We start from the raw sequence: 18,561 nt of genomic DNA on the forward strand, positions 1-18,561 counted from the left end.
CCTAAACACTGTACTTATAAAACCCACGAGAAAGTGCTACCTAACAAAGGAGAAAACAGGCCCAGGGCCGGTGAGTCACTTACCCACATCACACAGAAGGCAAATACGGATGGAGGCCCAAGGCCCACCCTGAACCCTGGCCCTAGGGCCCGGGTAGTAACCCTGACGTTTTAATTCTGCTTTGTTTAAAACGCTCCACGAACAAAGACTTCCAACAGGCTCACGGCCGCCCATCTCGGCTTCACTAAGGCAGCCCTGACGTTTTATGCGTCTAACCGCCTCCTCGGGCGGCCTGAAGTTGGTTCCCTAGGTTTTCCCACATCTTCTGGGCACCTGCAGTACGTGGGCGAGGGCGTGGCAAGCGGACAGTGGCACTAACCGGCTCCCTAGGCACTAAATGCCCAGCAAATAACTCAAGGGCCCAGGGACGAGGCCACCTGCGGCATCTGGATGCTGGAGGATCTCTCAGCCGTCTTTCCCGCCCCGCCGCACCTCGGCGCCCTCGGAGGGCACCTGGTCCGGAGTTGGTGGGGGAGGAGGTCCGTGTCCCCCACACGCGCTCCTGATCTTGTGACCTCGGTTACCAGGGGTCGAGAGGGGGGCGGGGGAGCCACGGGGCTCGAGGGTCTGTGACTCGGGAGCCCGTGGGCAGCGCGCGGATCGCGGGGGCGCGGAGTGGGCGAGGTTCGCGGGGGGCGCGATGGGCGCGGGCGCGGGGCGCGGGGCGGGCGCGGTGGGGGCGCGGGGCGTGGTGGGGCCGCCGTGGGGGCAGCGGCGCGGGGGCGCGGCGTGGGAGCGCGCGGCGGGCGCGGGGCGCGGTGGGGGCGCGGGGCGAGCGCGGATCGCGGGGCGCGGTGGGGGCGCCGTGGGGGCAGCGGCGCGGGAGCGCGGCGTAGGAGCGCGCGGTGGGCGCGGGGCGCGCCGGCGACTCCCCAGAAGATGCCGCGCGGCGTCTGTTGCCCGTGAGTTCAGAGGAAGAGGAAGTATAGGCGGCGGACGCGCGGCGGCGACGGGGGCGCGTCGGGGCTGCGGGCGGAGCGCGCCGGGCTCTGGGCGCCGCGAGCGGGAGCGCGGCGGCCGCGGGCTCCTGGGCAGGACGCACGCACCGCTCGCGGGGGGGACGGACGCACGGGCCCGCCTCGCCGCCCGCCCCACGCCCACCCCCTGTCGCCCACGCCTTCCCCCACGCCGCCCCCTCTGCATGGCACAAACTTTCCTCCCGGGACGGAACACGCTGTCTCCGGGAGCCCCCGCGCGCGCCCTCTCGCCGGCCGGCCCCGAGCGGTAGGTGGGCGCCTGTGGGACTCGGGGCGGAGGTGGGTGCAGCGGTGCGGGGACCCCGGCGGGCGGGGAGAGCCCGGCGCGGGGCGCCTCCCTGCAGGTTGCGGGGGCCTGGGCGTGCTGCTCCGGCGCGCCGGGGCTCCCTCGTCCTCTGCGCCCGGGCTTGGGTTGGATGGCGCCGGGGGCCGGCTCCGTGGGACGCGGCGGTCTTGGGCCAACTTTTCTGAAAAGGAAAGAAAGAAATCAGCCTTGGCGCGCTAGGGGGAGAGGCACCCCCAGAGCGGTCTGTGGTGGGTAATGGGCTCCGCCGGCCCGGGGGCGCCGGGGGAGGAAGCGGAGGGGAGGCTTCGAGGCTACAGGTGGGTCTGGGACACTCTGCACGGCGCCCTCCTCGAAGGGCGGGCGGGCGCTGATCCCGGAATCCGGGTTCAGGAGGGCGTGAGGCGGCGGGGAGCTGGGGCGGGGTGCGTGCGCCTCCCGAGGCGCGTCCGTCCCGGGGCAGGGCTGCCAGCCGCGCGGCCCCGGAGGCGCTGAGACTCGGGGCGCCGGGAATTCCCGGCACCGAAGACTGCTGTCTCGCCTTCCGTAAGGGGGTTTCTTCCCTCGTCTTCGCCGCTTTCTTAGGCCCCAGGGTGGACCTGGGTCAGGGCAGGGTGGCGGCGGCGGCGTTTATTTCGGGAAGCCCCGCGGGCGCGCATGCCCACCCCCGCCTCCCGGACCGGGGCTGGTGCCCTTCACCTGCACGGTCGCTGCCTTGGCACCGAGGGCCGCGTGGAGGCCGCGGGGCTGTAACCCGGGGGCGCTGCCTGCTGGCTCCCCTGTGTGGCTGCGGGTGGTCCCCGGGGACGTTGGGTGGTGTCACCGAGTTTGTTAGGGGTTTTCAAAACAAAAAGTTAAAAAAAAAAACAAACCCCAACAGTCTGGCCCGGATCCCTGTGTTTGAGTGACTGCCCTGGCTTCCAGCAACAGTCCTTTCTTGTAACTGGTGGTACAGCTGTTTTCAGATGCTGGGCACAGTCGGGCCATAGGGTGTCATCTCAGGATAAGTGAGGCCCCGGCCAGGAAGGAAGGCGGGTGTGGTGTCAGCGACCTCTGCGCCTGTGGGGAGGGTGTGCGTTGCACCCCGCGTGTCCTCAACCCCGGATACCTCTGCAGGGCTGAATTCCCTACCAAGTTCAAGTGACCCCCGATGTCACCAAAGCCGGCAGAGGGGTTAAAGCAGCAAGCTGTTCGGGACTCTTCGCTGCATGTGTGTGCTAACCTCAGTGAAATCACTTTAACCTCAGAGGGAGCTCTGCTTCCTCTTTTGCCTTCAGTGGGGTTTCTGGTCTGAGAGGCAGGGCGTCATCCCTCTGTCGCTGGGTTGGTTTTTCTTTGTTTGTCTTTTGGCTGCTTGGACCCAGGGGCACATGGAAGGGGGAGTGTTGTGCAGTTAGCTAATTGATCTGGTGCAGGAACCGAAAGAGTAAATTGGGAATACAAGTCAGTGAGTTCTTTTTCTCCCTCTGGAGCAGGAATTTTTGGCTTCCATTCAAATAATTGCTTTGTCTGTAGGGAAACAGGCAGAAAATCTTTGGCATGAGTGATGTGAGTTCCTGTAAAGCTACTTGCATTCTTCCAACCTTAACTTTTCAGCAGAACTGAAATTATGTGGGCCCCTGGTTTGGTGGGCATGGGTGTCTTGCTAGATTTCTGAGTTGGTGGGCTAGGGAGAAGGTCCTGGGACTCTTCCAATGCCCAGCTCCTTCTAAAAAATATGGACAACTTGGAAGAACAGTGACCACCCAAACACCCGTATCTAGAGGCCGTAATTTTGCAGTACTGTATTGGCTTTATTATATACGTCTGTCCATCTGTTCATCCTCTGTCCATCCATCAGTTCAACTTACTGTTTTATGCATTTTAAATTAAATTACAAACATTCGTATGGGTCACCTCTAGAACTTTTGTTAGAGTTCAGTATATGTTCATGACTTTCTTAAGGTGAAATTTATTCCTATGGTGAATTTATACATACATACGTATCTACATATAGTGAAATGCACAGATCTTGAGGGTAGCATTTGCATAGTGTTTTGACAGATGCCTACACCTGTATAACCCTCGTCTGTAATCAAGGTAGAGAATGTTGCCCTTGCCCCCAGAAAGTTCCCTCATCCCCATTCCCAGTCAGTCTGTGCCCCCACTTTTTTTTTTTTTTTTTACAATCACTCAAAGCTAGTTTAGCCTGTTCTTGAACTTCATTTATTGTAGAAATCCACAATATTGTGTAAAGCTTCTTTAACTCAGCATGTTTTTGAGATTCACTCATGTTTTATATACCAGTAATTCGGTCCTTTTTTTTTTTTTTTTTTTTTTTTGCTGAGTTAAGATCCAGGATCAGTTTATACCAATTTATATATTCCCCTGTTAATGGACACAAGAGTTATTCCCAGGTTTTTGGAATGAAGCTGCTGTGAATATTTGTTTACGAGTCTCCCTAGGGACATGTGCTGTCATGTCTCAGGGGTAAATGGAGTGAAATTGCTGGGTCATAAAAGATGTGAACTTTATAAGAAACTGTCAAACTTTCTCCCAACATGATTAGACCATTTTACACTCCCATAAGCAAGGAATACATGTGTGAGATTCCAGATACCACAGCTCATTTCCCTAGCTCAAAGTCAAGAACATGGTTGACCAGTGTTCTTCTGGGCTCAAAGGTGCCAAAAATCGGGACCACTTGAGACAGTCTGGAACGTGTTGTTTTGTAGATGGAGGAGCTAAGGGAAATCCCTGACTCTGCAGGTAAATGGGTTTACTCTTAAATTATTGTGCATTATCAGACAGATGTTTTATTTTTAGAGGTCTTCAGAGAAGGGATTTCCAAAGGGGAACGTCCCCTTGGTTGTGAAAGAAGATTGAGTACTTTCTGTATAAAGAAAAATACCCACCCCCCACAACCTCGCAGAATTCCACTGAAGTTCTGCTTTGACACTCTTGGGGGATTTCTGATGCGTTGGTCTGGTTGCTGGGAATCCGGTGGAGATTCCCATTGGATTTCTCTGACTGGGGCAGCTGGCTGTTGAAAGGCGTCTTGTCTGCTCTGTGAGACAGGTCAGATTTGACTTTTTGAAGGCTCTGAGAACATGGCTTTTCTGTTAGAGTGATTTGGCCTGTCAGTGAGAAATGCGGCCTGTTAACACCCTTCTTCTTGTCCTGGCTGAGAAAACGGGCCGTTCCCTCTCAGGTCCGCTCTCGTATTCAGCCCTTAAGGAAACCTGGTCTTCACGGATCCAGGAAGCAGAAGTGGGGCGTCCTGCCGACGTGGGCCCCAGGAGGAAGCCTTTACATCTCGCCAAGGTGCGTCAGTGGGGTCAGGGGACGTGTAAGAGATTTCGAGACATAGGCCTGTGTTTGGGGACTGCTCCCCTCGTCTGCCAGCCTAGTACAGCACCTGCCACAGGGCAGAGGCTGTGAATAACCCTCATGGTACCCATCTGGGTGATTACCTCTCTGGAGGCTGACAGGGATTGCCAAGATGTCAGAACCCCAAGGCATATTTTTACTGGAGGCCACTGTACTACCGCCTGGGAAACAGGTTCAGACTATTAGGAAAACTGCCAGCTGTAGACTTCCATTCTAAGGAGCACTGTTCTTATCTTATGATAGATTTTACTATTGTTATTAACAGAATACTAATTATAGCTACCCCGTGCCAAGTGCCCACTTCGAATCTAACTCTCATGAGAGGTAGGCGCTAATCTTATCTGTACTTCGGCTCTGAGGCGACTGAAGCTCAGCGAGGTTAAGGAACTTGTCCCAAGTTCACATTTTGTTCGTATTTCATGGACGTTCTGGTTTCACAAATGCAGATCCCATCTGCGAGCACAGGTTTCCAAAGGCAGAAGGCCCCTGTAGAATAGAATGTAAACTGCAGTGGGGACGAAGTTGCAGGAAACGCACCCTGTACTCACTTTCTCAAGTCTCTTGTCCGTTTCTTTTGGCGCACCTGGGGCCCGGATGGAGGTACTTGTTTTGATGACAGTTTAAGGTATTATTAGTTATCTCACTATAACTTTATTGTAGGAAAAGAAAGACATTGCCAGCTGTTTAGTTTGAGTGTCTGTCACTGAGCCACCCAGTGCTGTAGCCATGGTCTACAGGAGGCTATTTACATCTGAATATCAAGGAATCAAAATGAAATAAGATTAGAAGTGCAGTTCCACAGCCTCACCAGCCGCCTTTCAAGGGCTCTGGAGCCACATGTGGTTGTGGCTACTGTTCTGGACGCAGGAGAAGTGGAGTATTTCCAGCCCTGCTGAAAGTTTGGTTTGATGGCGCTGCTCTATAGCGAGCGGTTCTCTTTTGTCCTTCTGGATAAGAATTGGCAACACTCTTGGCTAAAGCTTAGGCTATTTTTCACTGACAAAGAGATAAATTTAGCCAGACGTTTCTTTTATGTTTACCTTTTAAAGGTTTGTGTGTGTGTGTGTGTGTGTGTGTGTGTGAGAGAGAGAGAGAGAGAGAGATCTTTCCTCCCATTCACATTCAGTTTTTGACATAAATTTGAGTTTCCCTTTTCTCCTGGGCCCCCAGAGGGGCTTACGTTATCATTATTGTGTGTTTTACCAAGAGGCTTTCTCTGAAAAGATCAGTACGGCGGGCAAGTGATGGCCACGGCTTGAAGCCCTGTTAATTCCTTGCTCTCCAAAGAAGAATTCAGTTCAGCTTTTAAATATGCATTTGTGTTACTTACTCCCTACCTGGGCTGAATTCACGAAGAAAAAGCGTTCTCAGCAGGGCCAGGACCAAAGAGCTAGAAAATTAGGTCACATTCTACGTGTGGTGGCTGCCTGCCAGGCCTGAGGTGGAGGAGACAGCCTCTGGGGTACCCCAGGGTGCTGTGTGGGGGTTTTCCTGGGTCGGGCCTGCCCCCACGGGGTAGAGGTGCTGGAGGGCCCGCAGGTTGTAGCTGGTGGCGCAGGGTGATGGGGAGGGGGCCTGGCTGTCCCCCTTAGGGGCGTCCACTACTCAGGCTGGGTTCAGAGGAGCGGGCACCAGCCCACGGGTGTCGGTGGGAAAGCCAGACCCGCCAGAGCTGGGCAGTCAGCATCAGCTACGAGTGCGCATCTTGTCTGACGTTCACCAAGTCTCACGCCGCTTTATGAAGGTGCGTTGGTTGTTTTCACACTTTTCACCCAGGAAGCCAGAGGCACCTCACTGACCGTGCTCCTTTGGCTTTTAAAACTAAACTGTCCCTAAACTGTGCTGTTCCCTAGGTGGACCCTGTGGATGGGCAGCGTTTATTCTTTGCAGAGGATCATCAGCTTCCGTTTGTGCGTACGTGCGTGTGTGTGTGTGCAGGTGTGTTTGTGTGCGAGTGTGTGTTGAAACTCCCTACTTCGTATTTCACCCCCAAGGAAATCCTTCTAAGGAAGCCTTCAGGTTTTATGGAGTAACTCCCAAATTCCTCAAATTTGGAGAAATTTTTGTAATAGACCTTATCCATAAAGGTGAATGAGAAGAAATTAGGTTAATTGCAGACTCCGGTTAAGAGAACGTGATCATATCATGTCTTATAAAATTTTGAGAATGCAGAGTACAGGTAATCAGACTGTCCATTTAAACACTTCTTTAATTTGGAGAGGTCTTCGGGGATTTTTTCCAGTGTCTTGGGACACTTTATAAGCACCCTTTCAGTGTGGTTTAATTATGGCAGGTTAACAGGGATCTTGATCATGGATAACAAGTAATATCCATGATAACAACTAATAGCAACTAATTGTTAGATAACAACTAATAACAATTAACATCCAGACAGTTGTTTCTAGATGCCTAGGGCCTGACAGTTGTTAACGTATTTAATCCTCACCCTGCCAGTGGATTCTGCAGTCCTTCCCCATTTTATGATTGAGATCCCTTAGGTTAAGCGGCTTCCTTGAGGTCCAAAATCACTGCAGATGGTGACTGCAGCCATGAAATTAAAAGACGCTTATCCTTGGAAGGAAAGTTATGACCCACCTAGATAGCATATTGAAAAGCAGAGACATTACGTTGCCAACAAAGGTCCGTCTAGTCAAGGCTGTGGTTTTTCCAGTGGTCACGTATGGATGTGAGAGTTGGACTGTGAAGAAAGCTGAGCGAGGAAAAATTGATGCTTTTGAACTGTGGTGTTGGAGAAGACTCTTGAGAGTCCCTTGGACTGCAAGGAGATCCAACCAGTCCATTCTGAAGGAGATCAGTCCTGGGTGTTCTTTAGAAGGAATGATGCCAAAGCTGAAACTCCAGTACTTTGGCCACCTCATGCGAAGAGTTGACTCATTGGAAAAGACTCTGATGCTGGGAGGGATTGGGGGCAGGAGGAGAAGGGGATGACAGAGGATGAGATGGTTTGATGGCATCACCGACTCGATGGACATGAGTTTGAGTGAACTCTGGGAGTTGGTGATGGACAGGGAGGCCTGGCATGCTGTGATTCGTGGGGTCGCAAAGAGTCGGACACGACTGAGCAACTGAACTGAACTGAACTTGAGGTGCCTTGACTAGGAAGTTGGGGCCTGGGACCTGAATCCAGGCGGTCTGGCTCCAGAGAGCCCACAGCCCAATGCCTGTGCCGTGCTTTCAGAAAGGTGGACTTGGAAGCAATGGACAGGTATTCCCAAGCCCTCTTTCCCTCCTTTCCCAGACTGTGGCATCCTCACTGCTCCTGAAGACTGTCCACAGAGTCGTGTTTCTCGTGCACCTGTTGCGGCAGGGCCCTGGGGTAGCCGTTCTCGGGAGACGAGGCAGCGGCTGCCTTCAGGAGGTTGGTGCTCCTGTAGGAAGATGGGGCAGTGCCAGGAGCGTCGGGGCTCAGCCCCAGACAGGTCCATCCCGCTGCTCGCCCTGCTGTCCTTGGCTGGAGTTAACGGAGCCAGAGCAGACTCCCACTGCCTTTGGCTCCATCCACCGTGGAAGGAGGCCGCTGCAAGGAGCTCAGAGCACACGCCCTGGATGCATCTTAGATGCCCCGTCTCCTGACCCTCGAGAAATCCCACTGGCTACCTTCCAGCCATGTCCAGAATGTGACTGCTCCTCACCCCTGGTCACCACCTGGTCTTGCCCTTCCCAGGGTTGGAGGGATCCTGCCTCCTTCTGGGCTCGGAACCCTCCGGGGCCTCTCACCTGCCTTGAGGCTGCGGTGTGGGGGGGGTCGTCTTGCCCACGAGCACCAGCTCACCGCTCCCTGAGTCTACTGCTGCCCAGGCCGCCCCGCCTCCCGGCAGGTCCCAAAGGCTCCAGCATGTTTGCTGCCGTGACGGCTGCGTCTGCCCACTTCTCCCAGGGCTTGCCTTTCCCGAATTCTGCTCATTGTCGCCTTCTGCGGGAGGCCTGCCCTGATCACCTTTTTTTTTTTTTTTTTAAAATCCCTGCCTTCCTTGTCTTTATGAGACATTCTTTCAAGCTTGAACTTCATTATTTTTATGCATCTAATGTCTGTTTCTCTGCTCCTGAAAGTAAGGTCCATGAGGCTGGCATGGTTCTTGTTTTGTTTTCCTTGTTGCTGTTTCACCTCAGTATCCCCAGCATTAGGAACAGTGTATTGGATTGGACTGTTAGTCGCTCAGTCGTGTGCGACTCTTTCCAACCCCATGGACTATATAGCCCACCAGGCTCCTCTGACCATGGGATTCTCCAGGCCAGAATACTGGAATGGGTTGCCATTCTCTTCTCCAGAGGATCTTCCTGACCCAGGGATCGAACTGGGTCTCCTGCACTGCAGGCAGATTCTTTACCGTCTGCACTATAGCAGTAGTGCCTTGCATGTATTAAGTGCTCAGAGAAGGGTGTGATGTGTATCGAGTTGGCTACACAGTGGTCCCCAGTTTTTGGTTAAATAGCAGTCTAGGTGTTGCCCTGCAGTATTTTTTAAAGATGTGATTAACATTTGCATCAGTAAAAGCAGACCAGTCTCCATAGTATGAATGGGCATCGTCCAGCCAGTTCAGGGACTTAAAAGACCGAGATCTCCGAGGGCGGGGCTTCAGCCTCGGAGGCTCAGTGCCGCTCCGTCCCCTCTTCCCTGGGTCTTTGGCCTCCTGGTCCACTCTGTGGATTTCAGACTTGCCAGCCTCCAAGTCCAAAGACAAGTCCACACACAAGAAACCCGGGAGGAAGAGCTGCGGCAGGATGTTGAGTTCTGTTTGGGGCGTACCCTTCTGGAAGTGCCGGGAAAGAAAGTTCTAGGGGGAGATGTTGGAATGGGTGGGTGGGCCTATGAGCTGGAGTTGAAAAGCAGCCAAGTGGAGAGGGGGTCTGACAGCTAAGGGGAGAGGAGACAGTTGGGGAACTTTCTTGAGCACCATGTCCAGGCCTATACTGGAGGGCCCCAGACTCTGTGCTGAGACCCTCCGAGGCACTGCAGCAAGCTTGTTGGATGTCTCTTTCACTGCCACCCGGAGGTGGTTCACAGTACCAGCGTCAAAGGGCCCCACTTCCTTTGGATGATGTCATATCTTTGCGAAGCTGGATTTGGGGTGGTTGCTAGGGTCACTGTGGGACAGGAGATGGCGGGCGGTGGGGCTAGTGTGATTCTGAGGTCTGAGAAGTTGCCAGTGCACACGTCCCAGTGGTAAGTAATGGTGGTACCTGAAAGATGCACAGAAAGACTCTTTTTTTCGGTTTATGTATTCTGTTCTTTCCAAAGACTGCTAAGTTGTTTGGACATAATAATCAATTTGTTTGGACCTGACTACTTAATAAATCAAACCTCGCAGCCTGGGGTTTCTATGAGAAAACATCCATAAACACTGGGGGTCATACGTGCCATGACCTGAAAAGTGTCAGAGCCTTTGCCGTGTATTGTTCTGGGCATTATATGTAGCATGTTCAGGCGCGAGGAGCAGGGACAGAAAGACTGGGGACAAAGGGGCCGGCATGAAGACTGCACCCAAAAGTGTTTCTGCAAAAATAACAGCTGAGAGCAAATAAAACGTAAGCGTTTGTTAAATCGCGATAGTGGGTGCAGAGATGTCTCATTTTTTCATTCTTATCCATGTGTTTTCAGTGGTTAATAGTAAAGGCAGTTTGAAGAGAGAAGGACAGAAGGAGGCTCCGGTATAAATTTAGGGTGCACTTGTGTGGGAGGAAAGCAGAGAGCTGGAGAGGTGGGACATGAGATCCTAAGAGGTTCAGGAGAAACGGGCTGAAACCAAGGAGGTCTGCAAGACCACCCTCCTCTAGACTGGGGTTCAGCCCCTGGCTACGTGCTTCAAACTCAGGGCTTCGGAGGCCCAGGTGTTGGGAGGTTGGAGAGGTCAGGAGCGGGAAGAGATGGGGTTTGCTCTGAGGGCGTCGATTCTTAACCCTGGATGTCAGTTCCTATCTCTTCAGGAGTCTTAAAAAGGGATGCTTGGCGCATCTGAAAGGCCTGGGCGTCTGGACATCCAGCTGTCAGGCACCTGGCGGGCAGCTGGGACGGAGAGTCACCTCTGTGGTCCAGGCTCTCGGGAGCTTTCCTGTGGTTTAGACGTTGCTGAATCACGTGGAGGTGTGGATTCGGACGGGCAGGCCTGAGTGGGCCGTTCCCACGGGTGGTGGTACTGCTGGTCTGAGCACCGCACTTTGAGCAGCGGCCTCTTGGGAGGGGGCCTTTTTCAGCTAAGGGTGGTTGTGATGGACGCTCGTTGGAGAGCAGAAAGGTAGTCTGGATCTGTCTCTGCCCGGCGTTTGCTTTTGATAAATATCCCTCTTATTTTTTTTTTAATCTTTTCTCCCCCTTATCTTTTGCAGTGTAACATTTTACCCCCAAATCTGGGAACTGAACACAGTGAATGTTTATCACCTCTCAGGGCTCCTGTGAGTCAGGAATCCAGAGGCAGCTGAGCTGGGCGGTTCTGCCCGGGGGCCTCTCCTGAGGCTGTGGTCAGGATGCCAGCTGGCCTGAAGGCTGCTGAGCGATGCTGTCACTTCGGTGTGGAGTTTGCCGTGGTTGTTGGGTGGTGGTCTCAGTCCCCCGCCCCGGGGGCTTCTCCGTGCTGTTAAGAGAGTGTCTTCCCAATAAGGCGGTGCTTCCCCGGTGGCTCAGTGGTAAAGAAGTCACCCACCAATGCAGGAGATGTGGGTTCGATCCCTGGGTTGGGAAGATCCCCTGGAGGAAGAAATGGCACCCCACTCCAGGACTCTTGCCTGGGAAATCCCATGGACAAAGCCCTGCGGGCCACAGTCCGTGGGGTCGCAGAGTCCGACATGACTCAGCAGCTGAGCGCAAGTGCACGGAATTGACAGCGGGCTTCCCCAGGCCCGCCCGCCCTTCTGCCGCATCCGGCTGGCCGCAGCGGCCAACCCCGATGAGTGCAGGGGGTGCCCCCTCGTGAGCAGGAGGATTACTGAGCCCCATCTGGGAGGCTGGCTGTGATACGCCTTGATGTCTTCAACTAGGAAAGGAATGCCCGTCCAACACGGAGAACTTGAAAACTATGACAAACTATAAAGTGAATGTCTCCCATCACGTCATGACCCAGAGGAAAGTTCTGTGAAAGTTGTGGTCCCTGTCCTGCCAGTTAAGAAACAAGAAACACGTGGATTTTCATATGCAGATGCACACATAGACACTTAAAAACAGCAGCATAACACCGGCCCTTTCACACAGATTGTTCTTTTCCTTGGCATCAAATCTGGCACGCTGTCAGTGGGTCCGTTTCAGTTACGCTTGGGTTTCTCTCGTAGACGGTTTGTAGGATATCAAGATTTGACACCATCCAAATAACTGGTTGGGTTTTCAAAGTTTCATACATTTCTGAGTGAAGAAAAATGTTCTCATCATGTAAAAACTTCTTAATTTGGATCATCAGTTCTTGCTTTGGGTGCCTGAATGATGTAATAAACACGCTCGAGCCTTCAAATATAGGATTTGAGTGAAGAAATAAAGAATGAGTTTGCCAGCTGATCCGGCATCATTGCATGTAATTGCACCGTCTCTGGTTGCTTGTCATGAGCTGTTGGCAGTTGTTAAAATTAGCTTTACAGTCTGCCTCAGAGTAGCAGCAAATGTAGTAAATGAGCTCTCACTCTTAATGAAACTAATTTGTATTTGAAAATATAACTACATTTATTGCCCCCATTATTTAAATACATGCCTGCTAGTTGGTAGTAAAAATGAACTTTAAACTGAGGTTTTGGGTTTTTTTTTTTAATCCCAGCTGAAAAATAATCTTTTCAGAAGGTGATCCTTTTCAAAGTGGTTTTCCAGTGTTGTGTGGGCATCTGGGCTTCCCTGGTGGCTCAGCTGGTAAAGAATCCGCCTGCAATGCAGGAGACCCTGGTTCATTTCCTGGGTTGGGAAGATCCCCTGGAGAAGGGAAAGGCTACCCACTCCAGTCTTCTGGCCTGGAGAATTCCATGGACTGTATAATCCTTGGGGTCTCCCAAGAGTTGGACACAACTGAGCAACTTTCATGGGCATCTGGGGAGATATTTAAAACACAAATTAGAAATGCTTTAAAAGTAAACACTTCAAACATTTGAAATGACACGGTGGAACTTCTGTGGTGGCCCAGGGGTTGAGACTCCGCCTGGCAGTGAGCGCGGTGCTGGAAGGCAAGTTCAGTCCCTCATCGGGAAGCTGGGATCCTATATGCCTTGTGACCAAGAAGCCAGGCATGACAATGGAGTCAGTGTTGTAGCAAATTCGATGAGGGCTTTGGAAATGGTTCACATAAAAAAATCTTAACAAATACGTAAAATGACACAGGATATTGTGTCCTGTTGCTGATCTCTTTTTTCTGGAACCAGGTCTCTGGGGATGTGCCATCTGTTTGATTTCACAGTGGTTCCCTCTGAATGCCCTGCACCCCACCCAGACTTCTAGAACCACCAGCCTCCCTGTACCACCTGCATCCCTTTGTCTCCTTTACCTGTGGTCTCCTTGAGGGCATGACCCAATCTTTCCATTTTTATGTTTCCTAATTCAGGGCAGGACTCAAAGCAGCTTATAATACGTTTGCATTGAGTGAAAGAATGAGTGAACTTGGAACATAAATTCTCTCCCTCATGGAGCTGACGATTCCTGCACGAAGCTGGTCCCCATATACACCAAAGACACACTTCCTTCTGAGCTTGATTCAGAGAGAATTGCTTTTCCAGAATGTCACCAGTTGGAGGGTCTTTGCTTCTGGGTCATTTGCAGTGTCTAATGTCCTGTCCTTGCAGTTGGGTCTCAGAACCCCCGATGATTATCTGAGTCTCCTCCCCAGTCAGCATCCAGTTCCTAATGACGTTTCTAGTAGAGAACTGGAAGGATATTTTGTCTCTCTCGTCACTGTCTCACCATAGGAGTGGGGAAAGGCTTTCTCTCTTTTTCTGCCTTTGAAGACGTCTTGGATGGGTTTTCTTGGTGCCATTAGAATGGTATCATCTGCATATCTGAGGTTCTTGGTATTTCTCTCGGCAGTCTTGATTCCAGCTTGTGATCCATCCAGCCCAGCGTTTCTCATGATGTACGCTGCATGGAAGTTAAATAAGCAGGGTGATAGTTTACAGCCTTGACAAACTCCTTTCCCAGTTGTGAACCAGTCTATTGTTCCATGTCCAGTTCTAACTTTTGCTTCTTGACCCACATACAGGTAAGGTGGTTTGGTACTCCCATCTCTTTAGTAATTTTCCATAGTTGATTGTGATCCACACAGTCAAAGGCTTTAGCGTAGTCAGTGAAGCAGAAGTAGATGTTTTTCTGGAACTGTCTTGCGTTGTTGATGATCCAGTGAATATTGTCAATTTGATCTCTGGTTCCTCTGTCTTTTTGAAACCCAGCTTGTACGTCTGGAGGTTCTCTGTTCATGTGCTGTTGACGCCTAGCTTGAAGGATTTTGAGTATTACTTTGCTAGTGTGTGAGGGCTTCCCTGGTGACTCAGACGGTAAAGAATCATCCTGCAATGTGAGAGACCTGGGTTCCATCCCTGGGTTGGAAAGATCCCCTGGAGGAGGGCATGGCAACCCACTCTAGTTATCTTGCCTGGAGAGTCCCCATGGACAGAGGGGCCTGGCGGGCTACAGTCCATGGGGTCGCACAGAGTTGGACACGACTGAAGTGACTAAGCAGCAGCAGCAAGTGTGAGATGAGCACAGTTTTTACAGTAGTTTGAGCGTTCTTTGGCATTGCCTTTCTTTGGGATTGGAATGAAAACTGACCTTTTCCAGTCCTGTGGCCACTGCTGAGTTTTCCAAATTTGCTGGCATATTGAGTGCAGCATATTAACAGCATCATCTTTTAGGATTTGAAATAGCTCTGCGGGAATTCCATCACCTGCATTAGCTTTGTTCATAGTGATGCTTTCTAAGGCCCGCTTTGCTTCATATTCCAGGGTGTCTGGCTCTAGGTGAGTGACCACACCATCACACAAGAAGGCAAAGTGGTTGTCTGAGGAGGCTCTACAAATAGCTGGGGAAAGAAGAGAAAGGAAAGGCAAAGGAGACAGGGAAAGGTATACCCAACTGAACGCAGAATTTCAGACAATAGAAAGGAGCGATGAGAAGGCCTTCTTCAGTGAAAAAGAGCTAGAGGGAAACAGCAGAATGGGAAAGACTAGAGATCTCTTCAAGAAAAGTGGAGGCATCAAAGGAACATTTCATGCAAGGATGGGAGTGATAAAGGACAGAAACTGTAAGGACCTAACAGAAGCAGAAGAGATTAAGAAGAGGCGGCAAGAATACACAGAAGGACTATACCAAACAGGTCTTGATGACCTGGATAACCACGATGGTGGGTCACCCACCCACCCACAAAGCTGTCCATGTAAGAATGTCTCCATGAGTGTCTGAAGCTGCTTTGTTTAGCATTGACACAGACTGAAGAGACTCCAGATGTCCTTCCGGCATGAGTGACTGAAGCAGGCTCGTGACCGCAGACCAGTGCTCGGCCCCGGAGGCAGCTGGCTGGGATCATTTGGCCCAGACTCATGTACAGGTTACCTCTGGCCTGACGCATCATACCCAATCAGAGGCCTGAGACAGCCACAGTGGCATATTTTGCCCAGGAACCTGCTGATCTGACTGGTCTTGGGGGAAACAGCTCATTTCTGCTCCGCATAGTTTCAGCAGCTTGATGGAGGCAGAGGCACGCCTTCCAGGGTGGCTCCCTGGGATGCAAGTCGGTGTTGCTGGTTGTCGGTTCCTCCCCACGTGGGCCTCTCTTCGGGGCTGCTTGAGCTTTCTCCTGGCATGGTGACCGGGTTCCAAGAGCAAGTTTCCCCAGAGTCGGGCAGTGGGTGCTCCCAGTTTCTTACGGTTCAGTCCAGAAGCTGCCACTGCATCCTCTGACACTTTCTCTGGCAAGCAGACTGCAAGGAGATTCAACCAGTCCATCCTAAAGGAAATCAGCTCTGATTGTCCATTGGAAGGACTGATGCTGAAGCTCCAGTACTTTGGCCACCTGATGCGAAGAGCCGACTCATTGGAAAAGACCCTGATGCTGGGAAGGATTTAGGGCAGGAGGAGAAGGGGACAACAGAGGATGAGATGGTTGGATGGCATCACCGACTCAATGCATGTGAACTTGGGCAAACTCCAGGAGATGATGAGGGACAGGGAATCCTGGCGTGCTGCAGTCCACGGGATCCCAAAGAGTCGGACATGACTTGGTGACTGAACGGCAACAATAAATGGCAAGCCGACTGCAAGGAGAGCAAACCAGTCCATCCTAAAGGAGATCAACCCTGAATATTCATTGAAAGGACTGATGCTGAAGCTTCAGTACTGTGGCCACCAGATGTGAAGAACCAACTGCTTGGAAAAGACCCTGATGCTGGGAAAGATTGAAGGCAGGAGGAGAAGGGGACGACAGAGGATGAGATGGTTGGATGGCATCACAGACTGAATGGACGTGAATCTGAGCAAGGTCCGGGAGGTGGTGATGGACAGGGAAGCCTGGCGTGCTGCAGTCTGTGGGATCACAAAGAGTAGGACACGACTGAGCGCCTGAATGACAGCAGCAGTGGGAAGCAGTCGTGAGCCCAGATTCAGGGGAGGTGACAGCAACCCCATCTCTCGATGCAGGGATGTCGGAAGGGCCAGATGTGAAAACAGTCACCCCATTTACCTTCTGTCCTGCTGGAGACCTTGAGCTCCGAGGGAGACATGCTCTGGCTGAGACCCTCGTGTGCAGCCCCGTGGACCCCATCTGCCTGAATCCGGCTGGGGGTTGTCCTTCTCCTCCCTCTTCCTCCAGCCTCACTGCTCCGCGAGGCCCTTGGCCCAGCTCTCTGTGGGGTTCCAGCGCGAGGGAACCTCGCATCGGAAATAGTGAAATCTTCCAAACGTGGGTGATGACGGGAGGCACTGCCATGCCTTCATTCTCCTCCTTTCCGTAAGCTAGGTTTCATGACTTGCTTGAGCACAGTAGGGGCTGTAATAGCCATTTGTGGGGTGCTGTCCAAGCCTTTCCTATTTTGCCAGGGGTCGGGTGAGTGGGAGGACACAGGGAGGAGCTTGGAGGAAAGCAGCAATGCTGGGAGCCGGCAAGGGAGGGCCGTAACCTGACCGCGAGAGGAACAGTTCACACTGCACACTTCTGATGGCGGTGGCTTGGCAGGGTCTCCCTTCCCAGGGAGAACAGTGCTTTAGAAGCCGTTGCTTGACGGGCGCTGCCGGTACCCCCAGAGAAGCGAGTGCCTGGAATTGCAGACCTCAAGGATTCACTGAGGCTACAGTGCTGCTCCCGGCCGGTCCAGTGTCTGATCACATGGACGATGCGTCTGCCCAGAGCCTCACTGCGTCCTGTGAGTCCAGCATCGTGCCCTTCGGGGTGGACTTGGGGGCTCAAGTTTGGATGGTGTGACTAAAGCTGAAAATTCACAGCTTGTGAAATGGGACTTTTTCTAATAGTTTCTGGCACCGCCCCCCTCCAGTATCAGATTTGTCTGTCTTGACTCATCCCGGTAACGCCCTCCTCCTTTTTTTTCCTGCTGTCAGGAACGTGTGCTGAAGAAAAGAAATTAAATCATACTGAAGTGTTAGGGTCTACCAGGAGCTTGGTGTGGTGTCCTTCCCAGGGAGAAGGCGATGGTGGTTTCAGAGGCTGCTGAGGTAGAGTGTTCTCAAAGGAAGGAATCTCCAGTGCTAGAATTTACCTAGTAAGCTAGCAAGAATGGGAAGTCTTTTGAGGAAAGGCTTCTTTGTCTCTTGCCTTCATGTTAAGTCGCTTCAGTCATGTCTGACTCTGCAACGCTATGGACCTTAACTCACCAGACTCCTCTGTCCATGGGATTCTCCAGGCAAGAAAACTGGTGTGGGCTGCTGTGTCCTCCTCCGTGGATTCTACCCGACCCAGGGATCGAACCCATGTCTCTACCGTCTTTTCCATTGGCAGGCAGGTTATTACCACTAGCACCGCTTGGGAAGCCCCTTTTTGTTTTTTTTTTTCACTTTCTTGGAGGCCCCCAAATATTCAGGCCTTTGTAGGGAGGAAGGTGAGTGAGTGACTGGTAAGCCTTCCGGGTATTTCCAGTTCTGTTCTGGTGGTGATAGGGCTTATCTCCCCAGCTTACCTGTTCCCTAGCACTTAGGGGCCTCCCTGTCCACTTCTGCGTCGCCCCAGCGGATGCCTGTCGGCTTGCTTTCTAGCAGTTAAATATGCAGCCTCAGTGCATATCAGCTATTATATCAGCAGAACTGCAGAGTATTTTACAAGTAATCAGTTCATGCAGATGGCACATAAATCATGTCTGCTCTGGCCCTTTGGACACTAATGTTCCCTTATTAAGGCATAAGTAAGCCTTCCTGTTCTCATCCATCCTCCCAGACTTTTTTTAATTACTGACAAGCAGCGCCTGGTGGTTGCTCCGCCAGCCCCATCGTCCCTCCCCGGCTAAGTTGCTTTCGTGAGGTTCGTCTTGTTTTTCCGGAGCTGGCCAAGTTGCCGTAGGAAGCCGGGTACCTTGCGAATGGCCTGAGACCAAGGAGACGCTTATCTCTGAGCGGAAGTGGCCGCTGCGCTTCTGTTTGTGATAGTCTTGACCGGTTCATGTTTTTTGTGAAACGTGTCCTGATGACAGCAGTGGTGCTCCGGGGAGGAGGGACAGGTTAGCCAGGCTTGGTCACGAGGGGTAACTGAAGTCCCCGCTGAAGTCTGGGGAGTGGACGCGGAGCCGTTTCGTGAACGCCAGTCTGCCTAAAGAAACAGAGACCGGGCCCTGTTTCTCAGCCCCTGGAAGACTGGATGCCCAGTTCACTCTCGTGTGCGCTGTTTCAACATTTCTTCATTCTCCTTCCAAACCGTGGGTGCAGATCTTTGCTCCAACCCGCGTGGATTTCTGCTTCCAATT

General features: G+C 52.3%; 1 protein-coding gene across 2 annotated transcripts in view; it reads left to right on the top strand.

Annotated features, from left to right (window-relative positions):
* The first annotated feature begins 1,024 nt into the window (after positions 1-1,024).
* Positions 1,025-18,561, top strand: part of RFTN1 (raftlin, lipid raft linker 1) — a 228,494-nt gene continuing 210,957 nt past the window's right edge. The window contains exon 1 of one of the 2 annotated variants that reach the window (XM_070377114.1): positions 1,025-1,284. Coding sequence is in view for 1 of the 2 variants with exons in the window: in XM_070377103.1 (XP_070233204.1) it covers positions 1,454-1,571 (118 nt within the window). In the remaining variant the exon portion in view is untranslated. Of the gene's footprint in view, positions 1,285-1,431; positions 1,572-18,561 lie in introns of those variants that run through there. The other variant, XM_070377103.1, reaches the window with a different exon arrangement.

This window comes from Bos mutus, chromosome 1, assembly GCF_027580195.1.
Source record: "Bos mutus isolate GX-2022 chromosome 1, NWIPB_WYAK_1.1, whole genome shotgun sequence".
Classification (NCBI taxonomy): domain Eukaryota; kingdom Metazoa; phylum Chordata; class Mammalia; order Artiodactyla; family Bovidae; genus Bos; species Bos mutus.